Here is a 26956-nt window from a genome sequence, read left to right on the forward strand (position 1 = left end):
TTGTCATCAAATTGCATCCTTTATTGAAGAGGCAGGAAAATGGAGTACCAGAAAAGACTTCATTAGAATGCATTTTCCATGAGGTCTCTTGAAAAAAAAAATTATGGAGTTCTTCACTAATTCACAATTAATCTTTTCTTGACTGGAGTCACACTGGTTCTTTGGAAATTACGAAGACACAGAGGATTCAGACAGTGTGTAACCTGGGGTGAGTAGAGCGATAGCAGATTCCTCATTATTATACTGTAATATAATACATTATCCTTAGCCACTGAGTCAAAACAAGATAAAACAATAGCAATAACAAACATGTAAACCTGTGTGACCAGTGGAAAGCATACAAAGAGAACAGCATCTGCTCTGTCCTGGGGCCAAAGACACACTGGACCCATGGCCCATCAGAAACTGGTGGCTTCAGTGGATTACAAACCACCATGTTAAACTGAATTATGACTCTTTGCAAAACAACTTTCACCTTCAGCTGGACATTTATGGGTCTCAAGATTCCTTCTGGATCCTCTACTTCATGTTCTGGGTCAGAGAGAGAAATATCCTTCTGGAGTGGACAGCTATCTGGCTCAGATTACAGGATTTGGGGGAGTCACTGCAGCTGCAGAAGGCATTCTGATGCTAACAGTGTCATTCCCGTCCCCAGTAAAACTTTGGTTGGTCTTTTTGCATTTTAAGTTTGTAGCAGAATACTGTTACATTAACACAGACACAAAAAACTGAAAATAATGAACATTTTGAACAGTTTTATATTCAAGTGAAATACAGATCAGCATTTAAAGCTAAGCTCAACGGTTATTGAGTATTGGAATTACGACTAAACCATAAGCAGTTTATGTAACTAATCTACTACTTTTGTATCTACTAATTTTAGCTATTGAAAAACATTGAGTGTGAACCTAATACATGAAACATTGATAAAATTCCTAAATACCTTTCCAGTTTATCCTCTTTAATTCTCTATAGTTCAAATTTAGGAATTCATCATTTGGCTCTAACGTGGGCTCTGTTGAAGCAATCATCTAAGTGTCCTTGTCTCTAGGCTTGTTCTTCAATTCTATCTCTATTCTTCAGGTGAGTGACTTCTTCAAAATCACGCTCCTACACCTTTATCTAAATTCATCATGGCAATTCCATCCCCTTTGCCATTATTCAGTTCACAAAGGGGCTGGACTAAGGCAACTAGGCCAGTGTAAGGTAAAGAAAGGCTTCCCTTTGGCTTCTGAGAAAGAGAAACCATTTTCTTCTGCTGGATGTGAGCCAGGAAGTATGCATCTTACAACTTTAAAATTAAGATGAAGATTGCAGAGGGAGACAGAAAGAATCTGGGTCACTGATACCATCACTGAGCTGTGGAATCAGTTGATCCAGAAGTCCCTTACTTGGGAACTTGCTGTTATAAGATATGTTTTCTGATTAATTAAGCATTTTGAGTTGGGAGATCTGTAATTTGCTGCAGAAAATACTCTCATGGAAATAATGATATAACCATAAAGCTTGATAAAGAAACACTGCTGTGTAAAACCCTTTAATAGCATGCTGTTACTTACAGACTAAATTCCAGACTCTTTTATAAGCTGGTTTAGCTGTATTAGCAATTGGTCTCAATTTGCTTCTCTGCCTTCATTTTCCAATTATCTCCTCTGCACACTTATCCTGTGCATGTGTGTGTGCTCAGTCGTGTCTGACCCTTTATGACCTCATGGACTGTAACTCGCCAGGCTCCTCTGTCCATGGGATTCTCCAGGCAAGGATACTGAAGTGGGTTTCCATTCCCTCCTCCAGGGCATCTTCCCAACCCAGGGATCGAACCTGCATCTCTTGTGTCTCTTGCATTACAGGTGGATTCTTTACCATTGAGCCACCCTGGAAGCCCACATTATCCTATAGGAATCCCACAAGTATCTATTCTTCTGGATCCAGGCAGAGTTTTAGAATGCCTTATTAGTGTGCAGTTTTTTTGGAGGGATTAATGATTGATTTTTATTTTGAAAGAACTTAGAGGTAAGGAGATAATATCATCAGCCATTACAGCCTATTAATGTTTCCTTCTATCTATCTTTAGTGATCGTTTCTTTTATTCTATCAATACAGCTTACTATTAATATATTGCTTTTTTTCTATTTAAAAATTGTGCTAAAATATATGTAATATTTAACATCTTAATCACTTTAAAATTGATTTAAATTGTTTTGAAAGTGGTTTTAAATATGTACATTATATTGTGCAACCATCACCACTATTTATCTCCATAGTTTTTTCATTTTGTAAAACTGAAACTCTATACCCATTAAACAGTAACATCACGTGACCTGTTCGCCAGTCTCTAGCAACTATCCTTTCACTTTCTGCCTTATAATTTCAATTATTCTAAGTATCTCATATAAGTGGAATGATACAATATTTGTGTTTTGGGTCTTCTGTACTGCAGGTAGATTCATTACCATCTGAGCCACAAGGGAAACCATGGACATTGTACTCTACAGTTTTTTTGGTTTTTAAGTTATTTGATCAGCCTTTTGTATTCCCCAGCTGTCATCCTTGATTTAGGCAGACATGATGCTAAGTACCACTGTCTGTTCAAATACCCCATGGACGGATGATCCTGGTAGGCTACAGTCCATGGGGTCACAAAGAGTCAGACACGACTAAGCGACTTCACTTTCACTTTGATCAGCCTTTTGTATTCCCTGTCATCCTTGATTTAGTCAGACATGATGCTAAGTGCCACTGTCTGTTCAAACACCCCAGGGAGATAGCTGTTCACAGTGACTAAGCTTTGAGTGAGGTTAAATTAAGACGAGGCTTGCCAGTGGAGGTTTCTACGGAGCTGCCAGATAAGTTAATAAAAATTCTCTAGGAATAGGGCTTTTTTGGGAGAACTCCAATACTACCCCGGTTTTTGTAGTTCTTGCTGCTGCTGCTGCTGTCGCTTCAGTCGTGTCTGACCCTGTGCGACCCCATAGACGGCAGCCCACCAGGCTCCTCTGTCCCTGGGATTCTCCAGGCAAGAACACTGGAGTGTGTTGCCATTTCATTCTTCAATGCATGAAAGTGAAAAGTGAATCCCTCAGTCCTGTCCGACTCTTAGCGACCTCATGGACTGCAGCCTACCAGGCTCCTCCGTCCATGGGATTTTCCAGGCAAGAGTACTGGAGTGGGCTGCCATTGCCTTCTCCGTTGTAGTTGTTAGGCTGGTGTTTTTCACAAGTTCTGTGGTTGCCAGCAGGGTTGTGTACATGCCAAAGGAAAACCAGAGAATGCCCTGGTCTTCCACCTCTGGTTACCTAAGGCTGTCTGCAAGCAAGGAGCGATGGCTAAGGCAGAGTTGCCAACTGTGTCCCAGAGCTTTAAAGACTTACCCCCAAAGGCTACTATGGAGATGGGGCAAGGAGGATGGGAATGTGACAAGTTAAAGCACCACGGGCCTCACTGTTCTTGCCAAGACACAGCCATTTTTCTTGAATAATTGCTTCTTGGATTATTGCAAGTTTTTAACTAATTTCCAGATTTCTGAAAAAGTTGATTTTGACAACTTTTTGCCAATGTTCTCATGTATTTTATGGAAGAATGGGTTTTAGAGATCCTTATTCTTTTATTCCAGAAGTATTCTCTGAAGTGGCCTCTAAAATCTTCATTTTCTGAAGGCATTTGTGCTTCTGTGTGCTCAGTCATGTCTGACTCTTTGCGACCCCATGGACTGTAGCCCACCAAGCTCCTCTGTCCATGGAATTTTCCAGGCAAAAATACTGAAGTGGGTTGCCATTTCCTTCTCCAGGGGATCTTCTCCAACCCAGGGATTGAATGAAACTGCATCTCCTGCATTGTAGACAGATTCTTTACCTGCTGAGCCATCTGAGAGGGCATTTGAAGATCCCAAATTTTAGAAGCCAGCATTTCATAACTAAATTTGAACCTCTGAGTCTATAGCATTCAGTGTTCCTATATTTGGTATGACCTGTGAAACCTCTGCAGTGTATGTTTGCTTTATGAATCTCCTGGGAGATGCCAGTTCTAAAAAACATAATTCTCCTAAAACTTTTCCCAAGACAAGCAGTTCAGGTTCAGTTTTTCACAGTACCAAGCAAATGACATTTTAGCATATTTTCTGCTGCCACTGACCTCAGTTTAGAAGCAACACTTCTGTTCCTCGAGTCTAGCTAAACTTTGGTCCCTCAGAGAGAGGTTTTAGCAGAAGTTGTTTTATTTTGATCTGTCAGCCAGAAACAAAGCTACTTACTTTCTTTTTTGGGTTCTGACTGTTTCAGTGCTCGCACAATCCAACACAAGAGGATGCTTACAACGATCAGTTCTGTGACACTGCTGAAGAGTAAGTACTGTAGAAGCATACCACCAGCTAACTGAATTAAAAAGAAGAGAAATATTCCTCCTGTTAATTAACCATTTAAAAACTATACAGGAACAACATTCAGAAAATAGGGTAAAAATCATTCATCCCAACAGTCTCACACACCTATGATGATTCGGGTGGGTGGGGGGTAGTTCTCATAACAATATAATGTTTCAAATTTTACTGAGTACTTATATATATGGCACACATTATGCTAAGCACTCTCATTTAAGAACAATCCTACAAGTAGGCTGCTTTTATTTCTATTTTACATGTGAAAAGTAGACTGAGTAGTGGAGAGTGGCCTGCGGGACCATATGCCATACTGGTGGCCATCCTCTTCTCTTTGTAGTCCCTCGCTTAATGAGAGCGACTAGTGACCTCTGTTTTATGCTTTCCCCCAGCACACGTGTAGTTTGCATGTTCTGTTTTTTTCTAACTCATGTATCATGAGCATTGTGGCACGTGTCAGGTGGAATCGTTCTCCCTCTACTTCCACATTTCTACCATGCCCCCAAGTAGGAGTTTTCTTTCTTAGAAATAGGTAAAGAATGGCTTCTGGTGCTTTTTCATGCTCTTCACTTACAATTCCCCATGTGAGAAGCAGGGATTTATCTAATTGTTGATTTTTGATAGGAGGAAGCCAGCTCCTTCCAGAACAATCTGTGCTTACAGCTACGAGTTCTTCTCAACATCTGGAAGTTGTCTACGGCCACTGTAGGGAGACTGGTGGTCTATTCATAACTAGCAGGATGAGTTTAATTCATAAGGGGAGGTATCAGTACATTAGCCGGTTAATTTTGGCCAAAGATTTAAAACTTTTTCTCCAACTATGGTGGTGATGGTGGTATTGGTATTGTTCAGTCACTAAGTCGTGTCCGACTCTTTGCAACCCCCTGGACCACAGTACATCAGGCTCCCATTTCCTCCACGATGTCCCAGAGTGTGCTCAAATTCATGTCCCTGGAGTCAGTGATGCCACCTAACCATCTCATCCTCTGTCATCTCCTTCTCCTCATGCCTTCAATCTTGCCCAGCATCATCTTTTCTAAGGAGTCAGTTCTTCACATCAGGTGGCCAAAGTATTGGAGTTTCAGCTTCAGCATCAGTCCTTCCAGTGAATATTCAGGACTGATTTCCTTTAGGATGGACTGGTTTGATCTTGCAGTCCAAGGGACTCTCAAGAGTCTTCTCCATACCACAGTTGGAAAGTATCAATTCTTCGGCACTCAACTATGGTAATCAACAATAAAGCTGATAGTTTCTACTGTATCTGCTTGATTCTGTCTTTGCTCCTTTGGTTCGGAACATGAGAGCAGAAGAGTGGATGGCTGCTTACTGGGCTCCCATGCTGGCTTCTTAGGGCTGCTGTAATAAAGTATCACAATTCAGTGGCTTAACACAACTGAAATATATTTTCTCACAGGACTGGAAGGTAAAAGTCCAAAAGGAATGTATTGGTCTGACACTGTTCCTTCCAAAGCCCCCTCGGGGGGAGGATTCTTCCTTGCCTCTTCCAGCCCTGGTAGCCCCAGATGTTCCTCTTTTTCTGAGGTTTCTACTGTTTACAAATACTAAAGGAAAACTGATTTTAAAATATTTCCATGACAAAAATTTGGAGGAAATACAGGCTTTTTTTTTTTTTTAATATTTCTCTGCCAAAGATGTTTGATAACTTTGGTTGTCTTTTCCATACCTTGCTCATTGCAAACATACACCATTCATCATAGTTTTTTTCAGTTATATCTAAAGTTTTGATACAGTAATTATTCAATTTGGTACCTACCTGTGACCAAACATAGTCTTCCATTTCTGCAACATAAGACAGACATGCAATACATAATATAATTGTACCAAATGCAGAAAAGCAGGCGCTAAAGATGTTCATGACGATGGCAGATGTAAGCTGTAACAAACACACGAGAAAGCTGATCAGGAGCAGCAGAAGCAGATTCTGATGAAGCAACCAGTCTAGCCATCAGCTAGAGAACATTCCAGCTAAAATTTTAATCTGATTTTCTGGAATTTTACTGCACTTACTAGCAAGACTCTGAATTAAATTTGTCTAGTACCCAATTAGGATAAATTTTTTTTTCCAGAAGATATATTTATTTATTCAACAAATAATTATACAGTGCCTACAACGTGCTAAATATTGTGTTAAGGATAAACTCAGACTTCAACTGAAGAATCTTATAATCAAATGGGGGAGGCAAAATGATACTTCATGTGGTAAAAATTCAATAAACAATGAGCTTAAGTCTGCTGCTGCTGCTGCTGCTAAGTCGCTTCAGTCGTGTCCGACTCTGTGCAACCCCATAGATGGCAGCCCACCAGGATCCTCCCTCCATGGGATTTTCCAGGCAAGAGGACTGGAGTGGGGTGCCACTGCCTTCTCTGGAGCTTAAGTCTAGCATCTGCCAATGTCATCCTCCTTCAGTAATGCCACTTCAGTACTTAAAACCTTTCCATAGTCCCAGCATCCTTCCAGACAGCATGGAGGGCCCTACATGAGCTGTGAAGAGAGGCTGTATCCCTTTTCAAAGATGCTGCATGTATTTTTGTATATGTGAGGATAGTTACATTTTAAAGAGAATTTTTAAAAAACTAATAATGGAAAGAAGGATGTGCTTTGATGCTGGTTAACAAAAGGAAAGGATGATAGTGGCAACATTAATTTTGCTTGTCCAGTCAGCAACCCCCTTCCTACTTTAAGGGCTCTTCTCATCGTTCTAGTCCTTATGAGAGATGCTTATCAAACTTCTATGAAAGTCAGAGGGAGGTCCTTCCTGTCGTCAATCTCTAGAGCCAGAGTCAGACCACAGCTAATAAAATGCTCCTCTTAAGGACTGTAAACCTTGAGCAAGTAACTTAAAGATGAACAAAAGACTAGGATTCATTCCTAGAAGAGACAGCTGTGATGTTATGCGGGAGGTGGCGGGGGAGTAGTGGGAAACTGGACTGCTGCTGCTGCTGCTGCTAAGTCGCTTCAGTCGTGTCCAACTCTGTGCGACCCCATACACGGCAGCCCACCAGGCCCCACCGTCCCTGGGATTCTCCAGGCAAGAACACTGGAGTGGGTTGCCATTTCCTCCTCCAATGCGTGAAAGTGAAAAGTGAAAGTGAAGCCGCTCAGTCGTGTCCGACTCTTAGCGACCCCATGGACTGCAGCCTACCAGGCCCCTCTGTCCACGGGATTTTCCAGGCAAGAGTACTGGAGTGGGTTGCCATTGTACTACTGTGCTTTCTGTTTCTGGGTCTCTGGGACTCCCTCAGATCCTGTTTATTTTCTAAGACTAGTCCTTCATTTCCTGTAGATGCTACAAGCCTGGCATCTTCTCAATATTTCTTATTTTCCCTTGGATAGCCAGACTCAGTTCACAGTGGCAAACAAAGTTGATAAAGTGTATTATGGGAAAGAGAGCAGTGTATATGCAGTTTCAGAAATATGGGGAAGCAGGAGTTCCAGAAAACTCCTGGCATTTGATGTGGCTGAAAAGTGAAATGCTAAAGGGGAGTTGGGTTACATGTGATCAGAGAAGTGGGTGAGGGATGGATTATGAAGAATCTAGTTTCTGTGCTGAGGATTTTTAAATTTTATCTTTATGTACATGTAGAGCTGCTGGAGTATCAGCCAGAGGGCCTCTTCCTTAGTAAAGACCCAGGCTGTGGCACGCTCCACAAAGTGCCCACTACTCCTGCCTCTGCACACTTACCCTGTACCCATTTATGAGGTCCCTCATCCCATGAGTGGGGGCTGGACAGATGAAGAGAGCCCCCTTCTCTAGGTTGGGGGGAAAGAGAACAGTGATTCATCCTTATGAACCAGGATCACCTAAAGAAAGATATGTATGTTCCAAAAAAGCCTAGTTGAACATTTGAATTAAATACACAACATCATTACTTTTGAGGGATCCTGTTTCTAGTGTGAGAGTCTGAGGAACAAGGACCAACTCCCCACTGAAACTTGTGAATGTTACTAAAAATAAACCCAATCACTTAAAAATCTGTGGAAAGAGTCCTCAGGGCATACAGCAAATGAAGAAACATTTATTCAAGAAAATCTACTAAAACTCAGTACAAACTGTGAATCTATGGTATATGAACTGAGGTCTGCAGCCTCTTGTCTCTTCTCAGCAGGGTAAGACCACTCCAAATCTTTCCCCTCATCCCCTAGTCAGAGTTTCATCTAGTGCTACCTTCCCTGGAGGCACGGGTCATTTAATTAGCATGTCTAATCCTGTGCCCAGCCACCTGTTGCTCAGGCTACGTCCCATGCATGCAACCTAGAGAAGGGGGCTCTCTTTATTTGCCCAGCCCCCCACTTATGGGATAGGGGAATACCTTGGATGTGGTATCAGTGAGTCCTGGGCCCTGATCACCCCTGCCCTGGCTTATGGGGTCAGGGTTCCACATCATAAGAGGCAAACATAGGGGACCTGGGCTGCTGCCAGCCTTCATCAAGCCCTCAGCTCTTAAAGTGGAGGTGTCACTCAGAAGCACCTCATTGTCCTTGACACCCAGCACATTCTAGCACCAGAGCCCTGGCTTAGAGAATTTGTCCAGAGAAGGAAACTATAGCAGGAGGGCTTCAGTCTTCCCAAGGGAGATGACTTCATTTGCAAGAGTATGGAGAAATCTGCGCCTAAGAGTATTCTTAAAAACAGTTGAAGTGTTAAGGGAAACGCTGACTGAAACCACCCACCCTAGCTAGATAAGGTAGTAGCCACTTGAATGAGTTATCTTAACAACAGGAGGTCCTGGTAAGGCATGTGGAACAAGCCACCACCAACCAGAAGAATTTGGGAAAAGTCAAAAGGAGAGAGGAGACCCCAGTCCATAAGTCCTATCAACCTCCCAGAATCCTCCTTGTTGGAACATCTTGGGTGAGTGATGTGTGCACCATCAGAAAGGACCCTGAGTCAGAATGATTGGCCAGAGACCATCTGGAAACTAACCCCATTACCATGAAAGCCAAGACTGTGAGCCATATGGCAGAGCAGTCCTCCTGGGTTCCCTTACCCTCCTGCTCTCCACCTGGGTGCCCCTTCCCAGTAAAGTCTCTTGCTAACATTTGTTAGCATGTGTGTATCCTTGGACAATTCATTTCTGAATGTTAGACAAGAGTCCACTCTCAGGCCCTAGAAGGGGTCCCCCTTCCTACAACAGAAGCTGTGGTGAAAGACAATTTGAAGGAATTGATAAGATGCATAGGAGATCTAGGCTTTAACTGTAGGGAAGTTAATTTACTAGAGAAATGGGGAAACAAACAGTTAGGAAGAGCCTTCCTGGGTTCAGAACAAATCTCTCCCTCAGGCTTTTCTCAGATGCCATCTTCTCAATGAGATGAATTTGGATCATCTTATTTAAGCACACAAGCTCTCCCTGATGCCGGGAAAGACTGAGGGAAGGAGAAGAGGGCGTCAGAGGGTAAGATGGCTGGATGGCATCACCAATGCAATGGATATGGACTTGGGCAAACTTTGGGAGATGGTGAGGGGCTTCAGTGAGGCCTGGGGTGCTGCAGTCCATGGAATTGTGAAGAGTCATACACAACTGAGCGGCTGAACAACAACAGCACTTAAACACTCAGACTCCCAAGGGCAGCCCTGTAAGTGTTTACCCCACTCCCACGGTGGTTCTCACCTTCTCACATGTTACTATTTCCTTATCTGTCATGTTTAATTTCTTTATCCTCCTATTACAATATAAGTGCCACAGGGACAATAAATCTTTGTCTGTTTGTTCACCAAGGCATCCTACATACCAGAACATGCCTGATGCTCAAGCTGTTTTTTTGAACTGAATTATTGGAATTTATAAAGAAAGTTGAGCACTGAAGAATTCATGCTTTCGAACTGTGGTGTTGGAGAAGACTCTTGAGAGTCCCTTGGACTGCAAGGGGAGCCAACCAGTCCATTCTAAAGGAAATCAGTCCTGAGTATTCACTGGAAGGACTGATGTTGAAGCTGAAACTCCAATACTTTGGCCACGTGATGCGAATAACTGACTCATTTGAAAAGACCCTCATGCTGGGCAAGATTGCAGGCAGGAGAAGGGGATGACAGAGGATGAGATGGCTGGTTGGCATCACTGACTCAATGGACATGAGTCTGAGTAAACTCCGGGAATTGGTGATGGACAGAGAGGCCTGGTGTGCTGCAGTCCATGGGGTCACAAAGAGTCGGACACAACTGAGCAACTGAACTGAACCGACTGGAGTTTAGAAATGGTAAAGGCCCACGAGGTGCAGTATAGCACCCAAGAATAGTAGCACATGGTGCTGCCACTTGAGTACATTTTCCAAGGCATTTCCCTGACTTGATAAGTATGAATTCTACAGAATAAATGTATAATTCTACAGAATGAAATTATAATTGATTTCATTCTGTGGAATTGAGCCACACTAATTTGGAAAATTCCTGGACTAGCATCCTTGGGGCAGAGGAGTCTTTGTGTTTCTGTGAAGAATGACATCATATGTTTCTAGAGAAGGAACTGGAACTACACTGGATGAGACGAGAAGAGATGTTTACTTTTGCTTCTTGAGGTTGGGGGAAGAATGACAAGGGGAGCCAGACTGTGGCTAGAACTTGGATGTTATAACCATCATCCTCTCCCACCATCCTTCTGGTAAAAAGCAAAAGCAAAAACACTTTTGGTGAGTTTTTGTGACAACCAGTCAAGTATAGTGAAAGTCGCTTAGTCATGTCCGACTGTTTGTGACCCCCTGGACTAAAGTCCATGCCAGATTCTCCAGGCCAGAATACTGGAGTGGGTAACCATTCCCTTCTCCAGGGGGATCTTCCAAACCCAGGCCTCCCGCATTGCAAATTTATTCACACCTGTTTCCTTGGATGTGGTGAAGAAAAATGGAAACAGTCTGTGCAAATATGAAACTGAACTAGGATAATGTCAGTTGCCAATTAAAAATGGGCAATTGCTGGTTGCCTCTGACAAGGATTAAAGCACAAGCTGGTTCGACCCTTAACCTTCAACATCCACCTGAAAGGAGTTCAGGGTGGAGATCAGGAATGAGACACTCTGTGCTCTGGGAAAAACTAGCCAAACAGGTCTTCAGATACTTAGATATTTTCAGAAGATTTTATGAGTCCAATTCTTGCATCTCCTCATATCTAGAAAAATACTAAAATCCTTCATGGTGACATCTGCTCCTTGTGAGTAATAGTATCTTTCATGAAACTAGCAGCAACCTTTGTGAAGCTAGCAGTAACCTTCATGAAACTAGCAGCAAGCTTCTGCAAAAAAATGCTTGCCTGCATGTACTCCCCCTTCACCAAAATCACATATACACTGACTGTTCCTCCTGCCTGTTTGGAGCAGTTTCTCAGAGCTGTCTGAAATGCTGTCTCCTGGGCTATACTCTTCACTTTGTCCCCAAATAAAGCCTCAGTTGGGGCTTTCCAGGTGGCGCTAGTGGTAAAGAACCCTCTTGCCAATGTAGGAAACATAAGAGATGCGGGTTCAGTCTCTGGGTTGGGACGATCCCCTGGGGGAAGCATGGCAACCCACTCCAGTCTTCCCACCCAGAGAGCCCCATGGATGGAGGAGCCCGGTGGGCTGTGGTCTATGGGGCCACAGAATCAGACATGACCGAGCGACTGAGCACAAAGCTTTCAACTCTAGTGTTGCACTTTTTTTTTTTTTTTCCCCCCAGCCAACACAGTTTCAGGGATTTGAAAAATCACGAGGGCATTCATAGACTTCAAGGCCAACTCTACTTGTATCTTTGGGGCAAAAGTAACACCAGATCACATCTGGGTCACATGTACATGCTGTGTGTAACTGTCCTTTATGCTGCGTGCATGCTGTGCCAAGTCGCTCAGCTGTGTCTGACTCTTTGCAACCCTGTGGACTGTAGCCCTCCAGGCTTCTCTCTCCATGGGATTCTCCAGGCCAGAAGACTGGAGTAGGTTGCCATGCCCTCCTCCAGGGGATCTTTCAGACCAAGGGTTGAATCTGCATCACCTGTGTCTCCTGCGTTGGCAGGCAGGTTCTTTACCACTACTGCCACTTGGGAAGCCTCAGCCTTCATGCTTATTTACTCTTGTAACCCTCACAACCATCTTTTGAGGTAGGTAACTTTATGGGTCTTTTTTTTTTTTTTAGATGAGGACAGTGAAGCACAGTAATTTTCCCAAGTTCATGCAGCCAGTTGGACAATCCACCTCCAGCGCTGTGATCCCAATCACAGTGGGGGAGGTTCTACAGGGGAAAATGACTGTCCTTTGTTGGATGTACTTTAATGGAATCTGATTCATAGTCCAATGTTATTCTCTAGATCTGAGTTTGCTGAAGGCAATTCTCTTTTCAAACATCATTTTGTCTTATCCCCTTCCCACTACTTTGACTCTTAGGTCAGAGTTCTATTTGGTTATATATTCCCTTCTGGGCATCCCTGGTGGCTCAGTGGTAAAGAATCTGCCTGTCAGTGCAGGAGACGTAGGTTTGATCCCTGGATCGGGAAGATTCCCTGGAGAAGAAAAAGGCAACTCATTCCAGTATTCTTGGCTGGGAAATCCCATGGACAGGGGAACCTGGAGGTTACAGTCCATGGGGTTGCAAAAACATCAGACACAACCTAGCAAGTAAACAACGACAGCATACTCCACTAGATAGCTTGAATTTATTTTCCCATCAGAACCCTCTAATCTGACATCTTATAAAACTAACTCCTTGCACTGCACCCTCCTCAACACCCAGACACCCCACACACAGAGATGCACTGGAGGGCATCCTGATAACAAGTGGTTGTTTTTTCCTATACAAACATTTGGAAAAGTATTTTTTCCTCCTAGAGAAATTGACTGAAAAGCAATAATTTCTTCTCCATTTGTTCCAGGCACAAACCTTTTATTCTTGGCATTGCCCCAAACGTCCCACGTACCTGATATCGCGTGGGCTTCTTCTGTGCAATGATGGCCACGCACCCTGAGATGAGGAACTGGGGGCAGAAACACGGGTCTGTAAACACCCATTCCTGGTGATGGGCCCCCAAACACTTTCCCTAATGCCAGTGGCATTCCTGAGCTCTAACGTATCACTGAATTCTCTGAAGAAGGTGGTTTTAACTACGTATTTCAGTTCTGCAGTGACCACTGGTAGACTCTAAGAAATGGATTCACCCTTTCTCCGTTACAGAGAAGAAACGACATTTTAAAGTCTTTGGTCATTAACGAAACCTTTGTACTGGTATTGGTGCTTAGGGATCTCACTAAGACTATGAGGGACAAGGAGGATGTACTTCACTTGTTTTGATTGCCATTTATTTGAGAGAACATTGCCCCACACCCATCACGCTGTAGAAAAAAAGATTTCATCAACTGAAAATAGTTTCAGAAAGCATTTGATCTGAAGAATTAGAGGGTGACTTCCACGTAGTCTGTCTGTTTGTTGCTCCTGGCAATTAGGACTTTTTTTTTTTTTTGAAATGGTTTGTCTTATACCTGATCTGCATCTGTTCACAGCAGTTACAAAAGATGACTTATTTGAAGGGGGCTGGGGACCTTGCAGTCCGGGAAAATGAGACCCTGTCATGAAAGCAGAAGTATTCTTAGCTTGGTAAAAAAAAAAAACAAAAAAAAACAAAAAAACAAAAACCCTCTGATACTTTTCCTGGGTCACTCTGTAAAATTTACTTACACTTTCTAAATCTTGGTTTCCTTATTCATTAAATGGGAATTAGTAACATTCTCTCATGGGGTTGGTTTTTCCATCATATAAAACAGACCTGAAGTACTTTTGGGAACATGCCTGATATGCAGCAGATATAAAATTGAATAATTACTACCTGTGACTAATTTCTTCTGTAAGCTTCTCTTCTACATCATGGACTTGGGAATCCTTCTGGATGCCTTGTATTGGGCAATTCACTTTCACTGTATTCTGTCAGTGTAAAGCATTTCTCCTTATGACATATGGCCCTTTCCAGAAAGTTCTGGTGCTGGTAAATGCCCTTCACTTGAGGACCAACCCTAAAGGAAAGTCTCTGAGGGAATATCTCTCATCTGGGGCACTGGTGACTAGACCCCCCAGGGTTAAAACTGCTGTAGTACCATGTTTCAAGGGGCTTTCTTGGAAGCCCTAATGGTAAAGAATCTGCCTGCCAATGCAGGAGGTATCAGTTCAGTTCAGTCACTCAGTTGTGTCTGACTCTTTGCAACCCCATGGACTGCAGCACGCGAGGCTTCCCTGTCCAGCACCAACTCCTGGAGCTTACTCAAACTCGTGTCCATCGAGTCAGTGATGCCATCCAACCATCTCATCCTCTGTCGTCCCCTTCTCCTCCTGCTTTCAGTCTTGCCCAGCATCAGGGTCTTTTCCAATGAGTCAATTCTTTGCATCGGGTGGCCAAAGTATTGGAGTTTCAGCTTCAGCATCAGTCCTTCCAATGAATATTCAGGACTGATTTCCTTTAGGATGGACTGGTTGGATTTCCTTGCAGTCCAAGGAACTCTCAAGAGTCTTCTCCAACACCATAGTTCAAAAGCATCAATTCTTCGGTGCTAAGCTTTCTTTATAGTCCAACTCTCACATCCATACATGACTACTGGAAAAATCATAGTTTTGACTAGATGGACCTTTGTTGGAAAAGTAATGTCTCTGCTTTTTTATATGCTGTCTAGATTGGTCATAGCTTTTCTTCCAAGGAGCAAGTTTCTTTTAATTTCATGGCCATAGTCACCATCTGTAGTGATTTTGGAGCCCAAGAACATAAAGTCTGACACTGTTTCCATTGTTTCCCCATCTATTTGCCATGAAGTGATGGGACCAGATGCTATGATGTTTGTTTTTTGAATGTTGAGTTTTAAGCCAGCTTTTTCATTCTTCTCTTTCACTTTCATCAAGAGGCTCTTTGGCTCCTCTTCTCTTCCTGCCATAAGGGTGGTGTCATCTGCGTATCTGATGACATATCTCCTGCATATGGTAGGAGGCATAAAAGATGCATGTTTGATCCCTGGGTTGGGAAGATCCCCTTGAGAAGGGGAATGCAACCCACTCCAGTATTCTTGTCTGGAGAATCCCATGGACAGAGGAAACTGGTGGGCTACAAGGGTTGCAAAGAGTTGGACATGACTGAAGAGACTTAGCATGCGTGCAGCATGTTTCAGAGTCCTTTTCACAAAGCACAGGGACTGTGTTACATTCAAATCTCCTCTTCCACAGCCTTGTTTTTGGTTGAGGAGTACAAAGGGAATTGGTCAGAGGCTAATAAAACCTTTTGCCCTCTAAGGAGAAATTTGGCCTTGGGTCAGCTTTGATGGAGAAGGAAATGGCAACCCACTCCATTATTCTTGCCTGGAGAATCCCATGGAGGGAGGAGCCTGGTAGGCTACAGTCAATGGGGTCTCAAAGAGTCGGACATAACTGAGCGACTTCACTTTCTTTCACTTTCTTTCAGCTTTGATACACTAGGAATATTAGTTGTGTTACTATGCCACATCACTTATGAATAAAACCCCTGATTGATGAGTTGTTTCTGGATTGGTTGTAGCTATGAGCCTAAATTAACCTGTGGGAGACCACAGCTTTGGGTTTCCCTGAATACAGTGTCTTGTAGTTAATCATGCATGTCTCTGGCAGGTACCTTGGCAACTATGCTTATGGAATTACTACAATATCCTTCCTTACTCAAAATATCCACTTTAGAAATCTGTTTTAATTTATTCTCCACCCCATGTTTCTTCTTTTCTCTTTCCTTGTGTAGTCTCTCTAAAAATCTCCAAAAATCATTAAGCTCAGGCCTTTGGATTTTCACTCTGCCAAAGAAGGGCATCATAGTTTTCCAAACAGCCACTCTCTTTATTACTCTTCAAACATACCCTTCAATATCATTTATGCATGCACATGCCATTCTCTTAAAGGATTTATCAAACATACAACAAACATAAAAATGCTTTCCGTAACTATACACTCCCCACCCCAGCCCAAATCCTACCCTCCACTTTGTTAAGGCTGTTTCCACAGTAAAATTTGCTGTTTAGAGTCAGATACTGGGTCTTTAGTCCATTTCTTGATCTCATAAGTAATTCACTTGATACATTAGAAAAAAGATGAAAGAAAAAATACCATAAAATGGTTTACTCACAAATGGTGATGACCATATGATGTACCCTAGTGTGAGTAATACAGGGACACTGCCAGTGACTTTTACATCCTCTTCACCGAGAAACAAGACAGCACAGAGAAAACCCAGTGTATAGTGAAACAGGGCAAGAACTATTTGCACAGCCTGTGAGGAGAGAGAGTCATCATCATTACTCAAGTCAAGTCTGTCACAGATGCATACAATCTGAGTGACTGAAAGGTCGTGGAAATGTTCACCTTACCCTGGTATTTCCGAAGCAGTGATGAAAGACTTAACATGTCAGGGAGGAACCAAGGTGGATAAAGGGGCCACATTTGGGGTTATTTAATGAAACTGGGAGTATTTGTCTTTGTTTTATAATAATCTTTGGAGGTAATTAATTTAAATCTAGTTGGTTCTAGCTTAGTGAAAAGCAGAGACCTATTTGTTTGGTTCAGGCAGACACACAACAGAAAGGAGATGTCTGGCTCTGGGGATGTCTCAGGCTCTGCCTTGACACTGGTCTCCTTTCTGCGGTTGCTTCTCTGAGGCCACCTCCAGTGCACACTTGGTCCTTTTGGACTTGCCTCCTTTCTGTCGTCCTCTCTTGCCTGGGACTTGGACTTGGGTTTCCCTTTGCTCTTCACCATTCCCATACCCTGTGCTGACTTTTGTAACTACAGGCTGGACCAGAGCCCTAGGCTTTGTTCAAGAAAAACCATGAGGAGGGATGCTCTCTAATGACCCCTGGTTTTCTATACTCTCATGTGAAATGTGCTCATGTGCTGGGACTTGTCTGCCAGCTTGTGTGGAGCCTCACTCACACATGAGCCCAGAGCATCCTTGTCAGGCAGCGAGGGAGGCACATGGGGAAGGTCAGTCTTCTGTTTTAGCCAGGCCTTCAACTGACTGGATGTGGCCCACCCACACATGGAGGGCAATCCGCCTTACTCAGTGTTCACTGATTTAATTGTTAATCTCATCCAAAAGACATCCTCACAGACATACCCAAAACAATGAGGGCAAATATCTGGGCACCCTGTGGCCCAGGTAAGCTGACGTATTCAATTAACTGTCACAGAACCTTGACCTTGAGATAACACATAATCACGCATTTATTGGTGACTTGTGCCTCTATCTCCCACATGAAGGATGCCAATTCGGGTTGGGATCAGATGGAATTGCCCACTGATGACTCACTCTTCAATTTTAGTGTCTTTCTGGGTTATAAATCCACTGACTTCCTTTGATTTCAGTGAAGGACCCATGAGAGTTTAGTAGAAGAATCTAAATAGAAGATCCTAACCCTCATCCTCTCTTGAGGTGACAGATAATACTAGTGGGTCAGGGGGTGGGCACAACAGGCTTATAGCTTCTCCACATTGTGATTCCTGCCTTCCTGTCCAGATAAGGAGATAAGGAACAAGCAATCCAGACCTAAAACACCATGGTAATGCAGGATGGGGGTAGAGAAAACACATCTCCCCCCTTACCCCGGCCCATGTGAGACTTTGCTGCAGTAAGGTACATTTCCATTCTGGAGGCGGGTCAAGTAGCTACCAACCAGCTGAAGGTGGTCACTGACTTGATATGGTGGAAATTTTCCTGGCACAAACTTCACTCTTGCTGCCTTCGATCAAAATGTGCTTCAAGCCCCCACAAATATTGGTGGATAATAGAAAAGGTTATAACCTTTTGTTAACATTAAAGAAAAAAACCTAAAGCATTCTAAGGTTGAGGACAGGTGAGAGGGAGGACACAGTGCAGAATATGACCTACCTGACTGGACTGTATGGGGAGCATAGTGAGAGCACAGTGTCATCAAGCAACCACAGGCCCCAGAGCCCCATTGTCTACCGGCCCTTCTGGTTTGGAGCCCATTGCTGGACCACCTCATCTATGATCTATAAGCTTGTTTCAAATTGTTTACAGACAAAGGCAGGAAATGGACCGTCTCAGGGCTGATGAGATTTACAAGCAATCTCAGAGTATATTTTCTAGAACCCTGGATAGGTTGTGATGACATTGAACTATTCAAAAATGGATTGTGGATTCATAATTTGTGCCCAGTTAGCTCTAGCCTGATTGGCACCACTCCACAACACTGTCGTCAACTTTCCTTCCTTAGGGAAGCTCATTGTAGATATGGTCAACGCCGCTCACCTTTTCTATTAGGCAGACACAACACATCATTTATTAACCCAAGTAGCACTTAGTCCTTACCCCTAATGCTCTGGCCTCCGTTCTTAAAGGAAATCTTCTTGTCATTTTAATTAAGATATGGTCTAGAAATTATAGAGAATAAATTGACTCCTTTTCTGTAGAGAAATACAGAGAAAAAAAATACTAATTATTTTTGAGATAAGGCACTTAATATTGCAGCCTGTGGTTTTCTACTACTTTCCTTGAGGGAAGCTTCTTTGATCAACCTACATATGTTACTCTTTGCCATGTGGCTAATAACTTCCTGTCAAAACCCAAGAGCTACTGCTCAGATTTTATGCTTTCATCATGGTCTCTAAATGAGACTGAGTAAATGCCTTTTGAGGTAGGTACCTCCGCTCCTATTCTTACCTTTTCTGAGACGTGCTCACTACCCTAAATGCCCAGGGTTATCCAGGTTTGAGCTCCTGGTTGCTATCTTTGGTCTTAACACAAATATCTCTCAATCAAGCTATAGATGATTGGACAAGGTGTGATCATGTGAATTTAACTGAGTCAGTCAAAATTTCCTTTCCAGAGAACTATACAGGCATGCCTTAGAGATACTGCAGGTTATTTATAGACCACTGCAATAAAGCAAATAATATGAATTTTTTGACTTCCAATGTAAAGTTATGTTTATGCTATATTGTAGTCTATTGTGTGCAATAGCATTGTCTAAAAAATGTACACACTTTAATGAAAAAGTAGATGACATACAGATGGCCAAGAAGCATGTGAAAAGATGCTCAACATCACTAATTATTAGAGAGATGCAAGTCAAAACTACAATGAGATACCACCTCACACCAGTCAGAATGGCCATCAAAAAGTCTACAAACAAATGCTGGAGAGGGTGTGTAGAAAAGGGAACCTTCCTACACTGTTGGTGAGAATGTGTACAGCCACTATGAAGAACAGTATGGAGGTTCCTTAAGAAACTAAAAACAGAGCTAACATATGATTCTGGAATTCCACTCCTGGGCATAGGTCTAGAGAAAAACATGGTTTGACGGGATACATGCACCCCAGTGTTCACTGCAGATCTACGATAGCCAAGACATGGAAGTAGCCTAAATATCCATCAAAAGAGGAATGGATAAGGAAGTGGTATGTATATACAACAGAATATTACTCAGCCATTAAAAAAACTGAAATGATGCCATTTGCAGCAATGTAGAAGACCTAGGGATTATCAGAGTAAGGACAGTAAGTCAGACAAAGACAAATATCATAGGATATTGCTTATATGTGGAATCTAAAAAAAATGATACAAATGAACTTATTTATAAAACAGACTCACAGAGTTACAGAACAAACTCATGGCTACCAGGAGGTAAGAGTCAGAGGAGAGATAGGTTGGGAGTTTGGGATTGTTAGGTACACACTGTTATATCTATTCAACAAAGATATGGTTATATTTTGTTGTTATATCTAATAAACTAAGACAATCAACAAAGACCTACTGTACCGCACAGGGAACTCTGCTAAATACTCTGTAATAACTTAAACAGGAAAAAAATTTGAAAATAATAGATACATGTACATGTATAACTAAATCTAAAGGCAAAGGAGAAAAGGAAAGATATACCCATCTGAATGCAGAATTCCAAAGAATAGCAAGGAGAGATAAGAAAGCCTTCCTTAATGATAAATACAAAGAAATAGAGGAAAACAATAGAATGGAAAAGACTAGAGATCTCCTCAAGAAAATTAGAGATACCAAGGGAACATTTCATGAAAAGTTGGGTACAATAAAGGATAGAAATGATACAGACCTAACAGAACCAGAAGATATTAAGAAGAGGTGGCAAGAATACATAAAAACACTATACAAAAAAAGATCTTCATGACCTAGATCACATGATGGTGTGATCACTCACCTAGAGCAAGACATCCTGGAATGCAAAGTCAGGCGGGCCTTAGGAAGCATCAGGACAAACAAAGCTAGTGGATGTGATGGGATTCCAGCTGAACTATTTCAAATCCTAAAAGATGATGCTGTGAAAGTGCTGCATTCAATATGCCAGCTAATTTGGAAAGCTCAGCAGTGGCCACAGAACTGGAAAAGGTCAGCTTTCATTCCAATCCCAAAGAAAGGCAATGCCAAAGCATGTTCAAACTACTGCACAATTGCACTCATCTTAGAAAGCTGAGCACCAAAAAATTGATGCTATTGAACTGTGGTGTTGGAGAAGACTCTTGAGAGTCCCTTGGACTGCAAGGAGATCCAACCAGTCCATCCTAAAGGGAATCAGCCCTGAATATTCATTGGAAGGACTGATGCTGTATCTGAAGCTCCAATACTTTGGCCACCTGATGTGAAGAATTGACTCATTTAAAAAGACCCTGATGCTGGGAAAGATTGAAGGCAGGAGGAGAAGGGGATGACAGAGGGTAAGATGGTTGGATGGCATCACAATTCAATGGACATGAGTTTGAGTAAGCTCCGGGAGTTGGTGATGGACAGGGAGGCCTGGAGTGCTGCAGTCCATGGGGTCGCAAAGAGTCAGACATGACTGAGTGACTGAACTGAACTACAGGCTATTAAAGTAATGCTCAAAATTCTCCAAGCCAGGCTTCAACAGTACGTGAGCTGTGAGCTTCCAGATGTTCAAGCTGGATGTAGAAAAGGCAGAGGGACCAGATCAAATTGCCAACATCCGCTGGATCATGGAAAAAGCAAGAGAGTTCCAGAAAAACATTTACTTCTGCTTTATTGACTATGCCAAAGCTTTTGACTGTGTGGATCACAATGAACTGTGGAAAATTCTTCAAGAGATGGGAATACCAGACCACTGTACCTGCCTCCTGAGAAATCTGTATGCAGGTCAAGAAGCAACAGTTAGAACCAGACATGAAACAATGGAGTGTTTCCAAATTGGGAAAGGAGTACATCAAGCATGTATATTGTCACCCTGCTTATTTAACTTATATGCAGAGTACATCATGTGACATGCTGGGCTGGATGACTCACAAGGGGAATCAAGATTGCCAGGAGAAATATCAGTAACGTCAGATGTGCAGATGACACCATCCTTGGTTTGATCCCTGGGTTGGGAAGATCCTCTGGAGAAGGAAATGGCAACCTACTCCAGTACTGTTGCCTGGAAAATCCCATGGACAGAGGAGCGTGGTAGGCTAAAGTCCATGGGGTCGCAAAGAGTTGGATGTGACTGAGCGACTTCACTTTTTTCACTTATGGCAGAAAGAGAAGAGGAACTAAAGAGCCTCTTGATGAAAGTGAAAGAGGAGAGTTTAAAAGCTGGCTTAAAGCCCAGTCTTCAAAAAACTTAAGATCATGGCATCCAGTCCCAACATTCATGGCAAATAGATGGGGAAACAATGGAAACAGTGACAGACTTTATTTTCTTGCGCTCCAAATCACTGAAGATGGTGACTGCAGCCGTGAAATTAAAAGACGCTTGCTCCTTGTAAGAAAGTCACGACCAGTCTAGATAGCATGTTAAAAAATAGAGACATTACTTTTTTGACAAAGGTCCGTCTAGTCAAAAGTTCAGTTTTTCCAATAGTCATGTAAGGATGTAAGAGTTGGACCATAAAGAAAGCTGAGCACCAAAGAATTGATGCTTTTGAACTGTGGTGATGGTCTGAAGGACTGATGCTGAATCTGAAGCTCCAATACTTTGGCCACCTGATGTGAAGAATTGACTCATTTAAAAAGACCCTGATGCTGGGCAAGATTGAAGGCAGGAGGAGAAGGGGATGACAGAGGGTGAGATGGTTGGATGGCATCATCAATTTGATGGATATGAGTTTGAGTAAACTCTGGGAGTTAGTGATGGACAGGAAGCCTGGTGTGCTGCAGTCTACAGGGTCTCAAAGATTTGGATATGACCGAGTGACTGAACTGAATTGATATGTATAACTGAACCACTTTGCATATATCTGAATTCAGGGCAACATTGCTAATCAAGTCTACTCCAATACAAAATAAAATTTAAAAAATTAAAAAAATAAAAGTGTTAAAATGAAAAAGCACTTAATAGCCAAGAATGCTAACCATCATCTATGACTTCAATAAGTCATAATCATTTTGCAGTAGTGACATCAAGGATTATTTTGATCACTATAATAAATACGGCACAATAAAATAGTTTGAAATAGTGTGAGAATTAACCAACATGTGACACAGAGGCATCAAGTGAGCAACCACTGCTGGAAAAATGACAATGGTAGACTTGCTCTACGCAAGGTTGCCAGAAACCTTCAACCTGTATGTTTAAAAATGCAGTATTGGGAAGCAGAATAGAGTGAAGTGCATCTGGGCTTGTCTTGTGTCCCGTGCAGTGGCTGCACAAAGTCTAAACCAGTTTCCCACCAGGTAAGTCCCACACTAGTATGTTTAAAACACTGTCTATTCAGACTGCTGTTACCCTTGGAGATATAAAGAGAAAGGGAAGCTAGAATTTACTGAGTGCTTACTCCTTTAAGTACTGTTCTAAATTCTGTACAAATACTATTTCATACAGATTACTCAATAAGATAGATACTCTGAAATGGTTAAAAATCCTAGAACTATACAACCTACCAAGATTGAATCATGAAGAAATAGAAAAGCTTAACAGATTAGTGATAAGCAAGGATATTGAATAAGAAATGAAAAATCTAACAAGAAAATAAAAACCCAAGACCACACAACCTCACTGGTGAGTCTACCAAACATTCAAAGAATACCAGTTCTTTGTAAACTCTTAAAAAAAGATTTAAGAGAGAACACTTCCAAATTCATTCTATGAGGCCAGTATTACTCTGTTGCCAGAGCCAGACAAGGACATTGCAAGAAAGAAAATTACAACAAATATTAGCAAACAAAATTCAACAGCACACTAAAAGAACCACACACCATGATAAAGCGGGATTTATCCCTAGGATGCAAAGGCAGGATAACATATACATCTCATTAATAAAATGAAAGACAAAAAACACCTGAAGCGATGTAGGAAAAAAAACATCTGACAAATGTTCAAGGTTGTTTAGCAATGATGAAACTGTTAGTTGCTCAGTCGTGTCTGACTCTTTGCAATTCCACGAACTGTAGCCTGCCAGGCTCCTCTGTCCTTGGGATTTTCCAGACAAGGATGCTGGAGTGGGTTGACATTTCCTTCTCCAGGGGATCTTCTCAACCCAGGGATCGAACCCTTGTCTCCTGCATTACAGGCACATTCTTTACCATCTGGCCACCAGGAAGGAATGTATCTCAATGTAATAGAGACCATATATGACACATACAGAGCAAACATCATATTAGTGAGAAGCTGAACACTTTTGCTTAAGATCAAGCATAAGATATGGGTGCCATCTGTTGTCAATTCTATTTAACATAATATTAGAAGTTCTAATCAGAGGAATTAGGCAAGAAAAAGAAAGAAAATATGTCCAAATAGGAAGGAAGGTGTGAAATAGTTTCTGTTGGTAAATAATATGATCTTACATATAGTAAACCCTAAAGAAACCCTAAAGAAAGTTTGAACTGATAAATGAATTCAATAAAGTTGTAGGATTCAAAATTAACACAAAAATCAGCTGTGTTTCTGTACACTAACAGAAACTATCTGAAAATGAAACAAAACCATCCCATTTACAGTAGCATCAAAAAATACTTAAGCATTAATCAAGAAGGTGAAAGATTTGTATATTGAAAATTACAAGACAGTGATGAAGGAAATTGAAGAAGTCACAAATAAAAGATATCCTGTGTTCATGAAATAGAAGAATTAATATTATTATAATTCCATACTGCTCAAGGTAATCTATAGATTCAGTCCAATTCCTATCAAAATTCCTGTATTTTTCACAGAAATAAAAAAATTCCTAAAATTTATATGAGACAACGAAAGTCTCTGAACAGTTAAAACAATATTAAGCAAGAAGAGCAAAACTGGAGGCATCACACTTCCTTGTATCAAACTATATCACAAAGCTATAGTAATAAAAATATTATGGTATTGGCATAAAAACAGATATATAGATTGATGGGACAGAATAGAGAGCCTAGAAATAAACTCACATGCTTATGGTGAACAAGATTCAACACCAGGAACGTTCAATGGGGGAAGGACAGTCTCTTCAATAAATGGTTTGGGGAAGTTGGATATTCCTATAAAAGAATTAAATTGAAACTTTATCTTACACCATATGCAAAAGTCAAATAAAGATAAATCAAAGATTTAAATATAAGACCTGAAATCACAAAACTTCTGGAAGAAAACATAGTGGGAATGTTCCTGCCCTTTACCTTTCTTCCCTCCAAGTCAAGTCAGCCAACCAAGTAAAACATGGGGAAGCCAAAAGTCAAATCTGTTGTATTGCTCTACTGAGGAGTAGGGGCAGAGGTAGAAATGGGAGGCCAAGCTAAGATCGGTAGCTGAGCTGACGTGGGATTCTTTTTTTACTTGGATTATTGCTAAAGTTTCCAGTTTGGTCTTCTTTCCTCCAATGTCTCATTAATCCTTTTCTTGCCCCTTTAAGTCCATCTCAATCCAGCAGCAATCTTTTGAATCGGATCAGATCATTCAAAAGGCTCCCCACTGCCTTCAAAATAGCATCCACACATACATCAGCCTTTCATGAGGTGCCCTCTAGTTCCCTTTGCAGCTTAATTTCTCAAACCACTCCCGGCATTTCTGCTTAGAAATATTCTAATCATTAGATTAGAAATATCCCACCAGTAGTCCTCATCTTTTGGTATGTTTGTGCCATACTCATCTTGTAACTGTCGATGTTGAGCCTGTGCATGGCACATTTTTGGAGCTCAGTGAGTATTCCTGTAGCCTGAAAACATAACTGGCTTTCATTTCATGATATTTGAGATGGTAAGTCTTAGTGTATGAGCTCATGCCATTCACAAAATTAACACTGAAGGAAAAAAACATTATCAGAGTGTTTGCTGTGTAACAGGTGGGCCGAAAACATAGCCACAGTTGTCTTATAACTACCATTGTCCCAAGGAGCAAGCTGAAATTCCAGATAACTTTTCATCAGATGTGAATGATATGCTGGGAATGGAGTGAGTTAAGTCTAAATGCTGTGAAGATACAAAAATTCCTTTTAGGGACCCTGGAGACACACCTTAAGGTGATAAGATAGCTGAAAACCAGACTTAAGAGGCTCTCCTATGGAGATCTGAAGTGTTAGTTTGAAAAGAGAAAGCAAACAGTGGTTTCAAAGTGACCCCAATGCCATTCTCCTAAATCATCCCACCCTTGCCCTCTCCCACAGAGTCCAAAAGACTGTTCTATACATCTGTGTCTCTTTTGCTGTCTTGCATACAGGGCTATCATTACCATCTTTCTAAATTCCATATATATGCATTAGTATACTGTATTGGTATTGATTTGGGAGAATGGCATTGAAACATGTATAATATATGTGAAACGAATCGCCAGTCCAGGTTCAATGCATAATACAGGATGCTCCGGGCTGGTGCACTGGGATGACCCAGAGGGTTGGTATGGGGAGGGAGGTGGGAGGGGGGTTCAGGATGGGGAACACGTGTACACCCGTGGCGGATTCATGTTGATGTATGGCAAAACCAAGACAATATTGTAAAGTAATTAGCCTCCAATTAAATAAATTTATATTAAAATAATTTTTATAAAGAATATTAAATATATCAATCTAAATATCTAATGGGAATCTAATCTCAGCTAGAAGCTGTAGTGAATTTGTTTTGTGAATTTAAAATTAGTGAATTAAAAAATAAATTATCAAAAGCCCCCCCACCAAAAAAAACAAACACCAAAGTGACCCCAAACGGTAGCCCTTAATTGTAGTAGGGCTGCAACTCACGGAGTGAGCTCTCCCACGGATATTCTTACTTAAAACGGTGGAAGATTCTCCCAGGCAATGTTTGGTAAACCACCTAGCAGTCTGAATGGTGCTGAGATGCGTAGGACGAGCATGGATCTTCCCGACTCAAGGCTTGTTACCATTCCTAGCAGCTGGACAGCCAGGCCGAGGGAGGCCCAGGGCGCCAGGGTCCTGCGGCCTCTGATCTCCGTGTGATTCGCACCGCCTCGGCTCACGTCAGGCCCTGCGAGCCGGGTCAGAGGGGCGCGATCCCCAGAGCGGAGCCCTCGGCGCAGGGCCTCCCAGCCCGGGGAGCCCGGTGGGCGCTGCCTCCTCTGCCCAGCCCCTCATCGCCCCTCGCGCGGGTCCAACGCTGCGGTTGCGGCAGAGAGCGCGAGCGCGGGTGACGGGGGTGGGGGGACGCCATTCAGGGAGCCCCGTGGGGGGAGAACGCGAGTGCGGGGGGCCGCGCGGGGAGCCCCACCGGTCCGAGA

At 42.2% G+C, this 26956-nt stretch overlaps 1 protein-coding gene across 3 annotated transcripts; it reads right to left on the reverse strand.

Annotated features, from left to right (window-relative positions):
• LOC139176117 (membrane-spanning 4-domains subfamily A member 12-like) lies at positions 1-26810 on the reverse strand. 3 transcript variants are annotated; one of them, XM_070767565.1, is made up of 8 exons: positions 26492-26810; positions 24682-24771; positions 18672-18766; positions 16470-16613; positions 13269-13325; positions 6147-6266; positions 4250-4370; positions 1-203 (listed from the first exon to the last, which is right to left on the reverse strand). In XM_070767565.1, the coding sequence occupies exons 3-8, from the start codon at positions 18714-18716 to the stop codon at positions 169-171; spliced, it is 522 nt and encodes a 173-aa protein (XP_070623666.1). In that variant the 5' UTR covers positions 18717-18766; positions 24682-24771; positions 26492-26810; the 3' UTR covers positions 1-168. The 3 variants fall into 3 exon arrangements, with proteins under 3 accessions (XP_070623666.1, XP_070623667.1, XP_070623668.1); XM_070767566.1 differs by having other exon boundaries at positions 26463-26810; XM_070767567.1 differs by lacking the exon at positions 24682-24771.
• Positions 26811-26956: the final 146 nt, after the last annotated feature.

Source organism: Bos indicus, chromosome 15 (genome assembly GCF_029378745.1).
Source record: "Bos indicus isolate NIAB-ARS_2022 breed Sahiwal x Tharparkar chromosome 15, NIAB-ARS_B.indTharparkar_mat_pri_1.0, whole genome shotgun sequence".
Classification (NCBI taxonomy): domain Eukaryota; kingdom Metazoa; phylum Chordata; class Mammalia; order Artiodactyla; family Bovidae; genus Bos; species Bos indicus.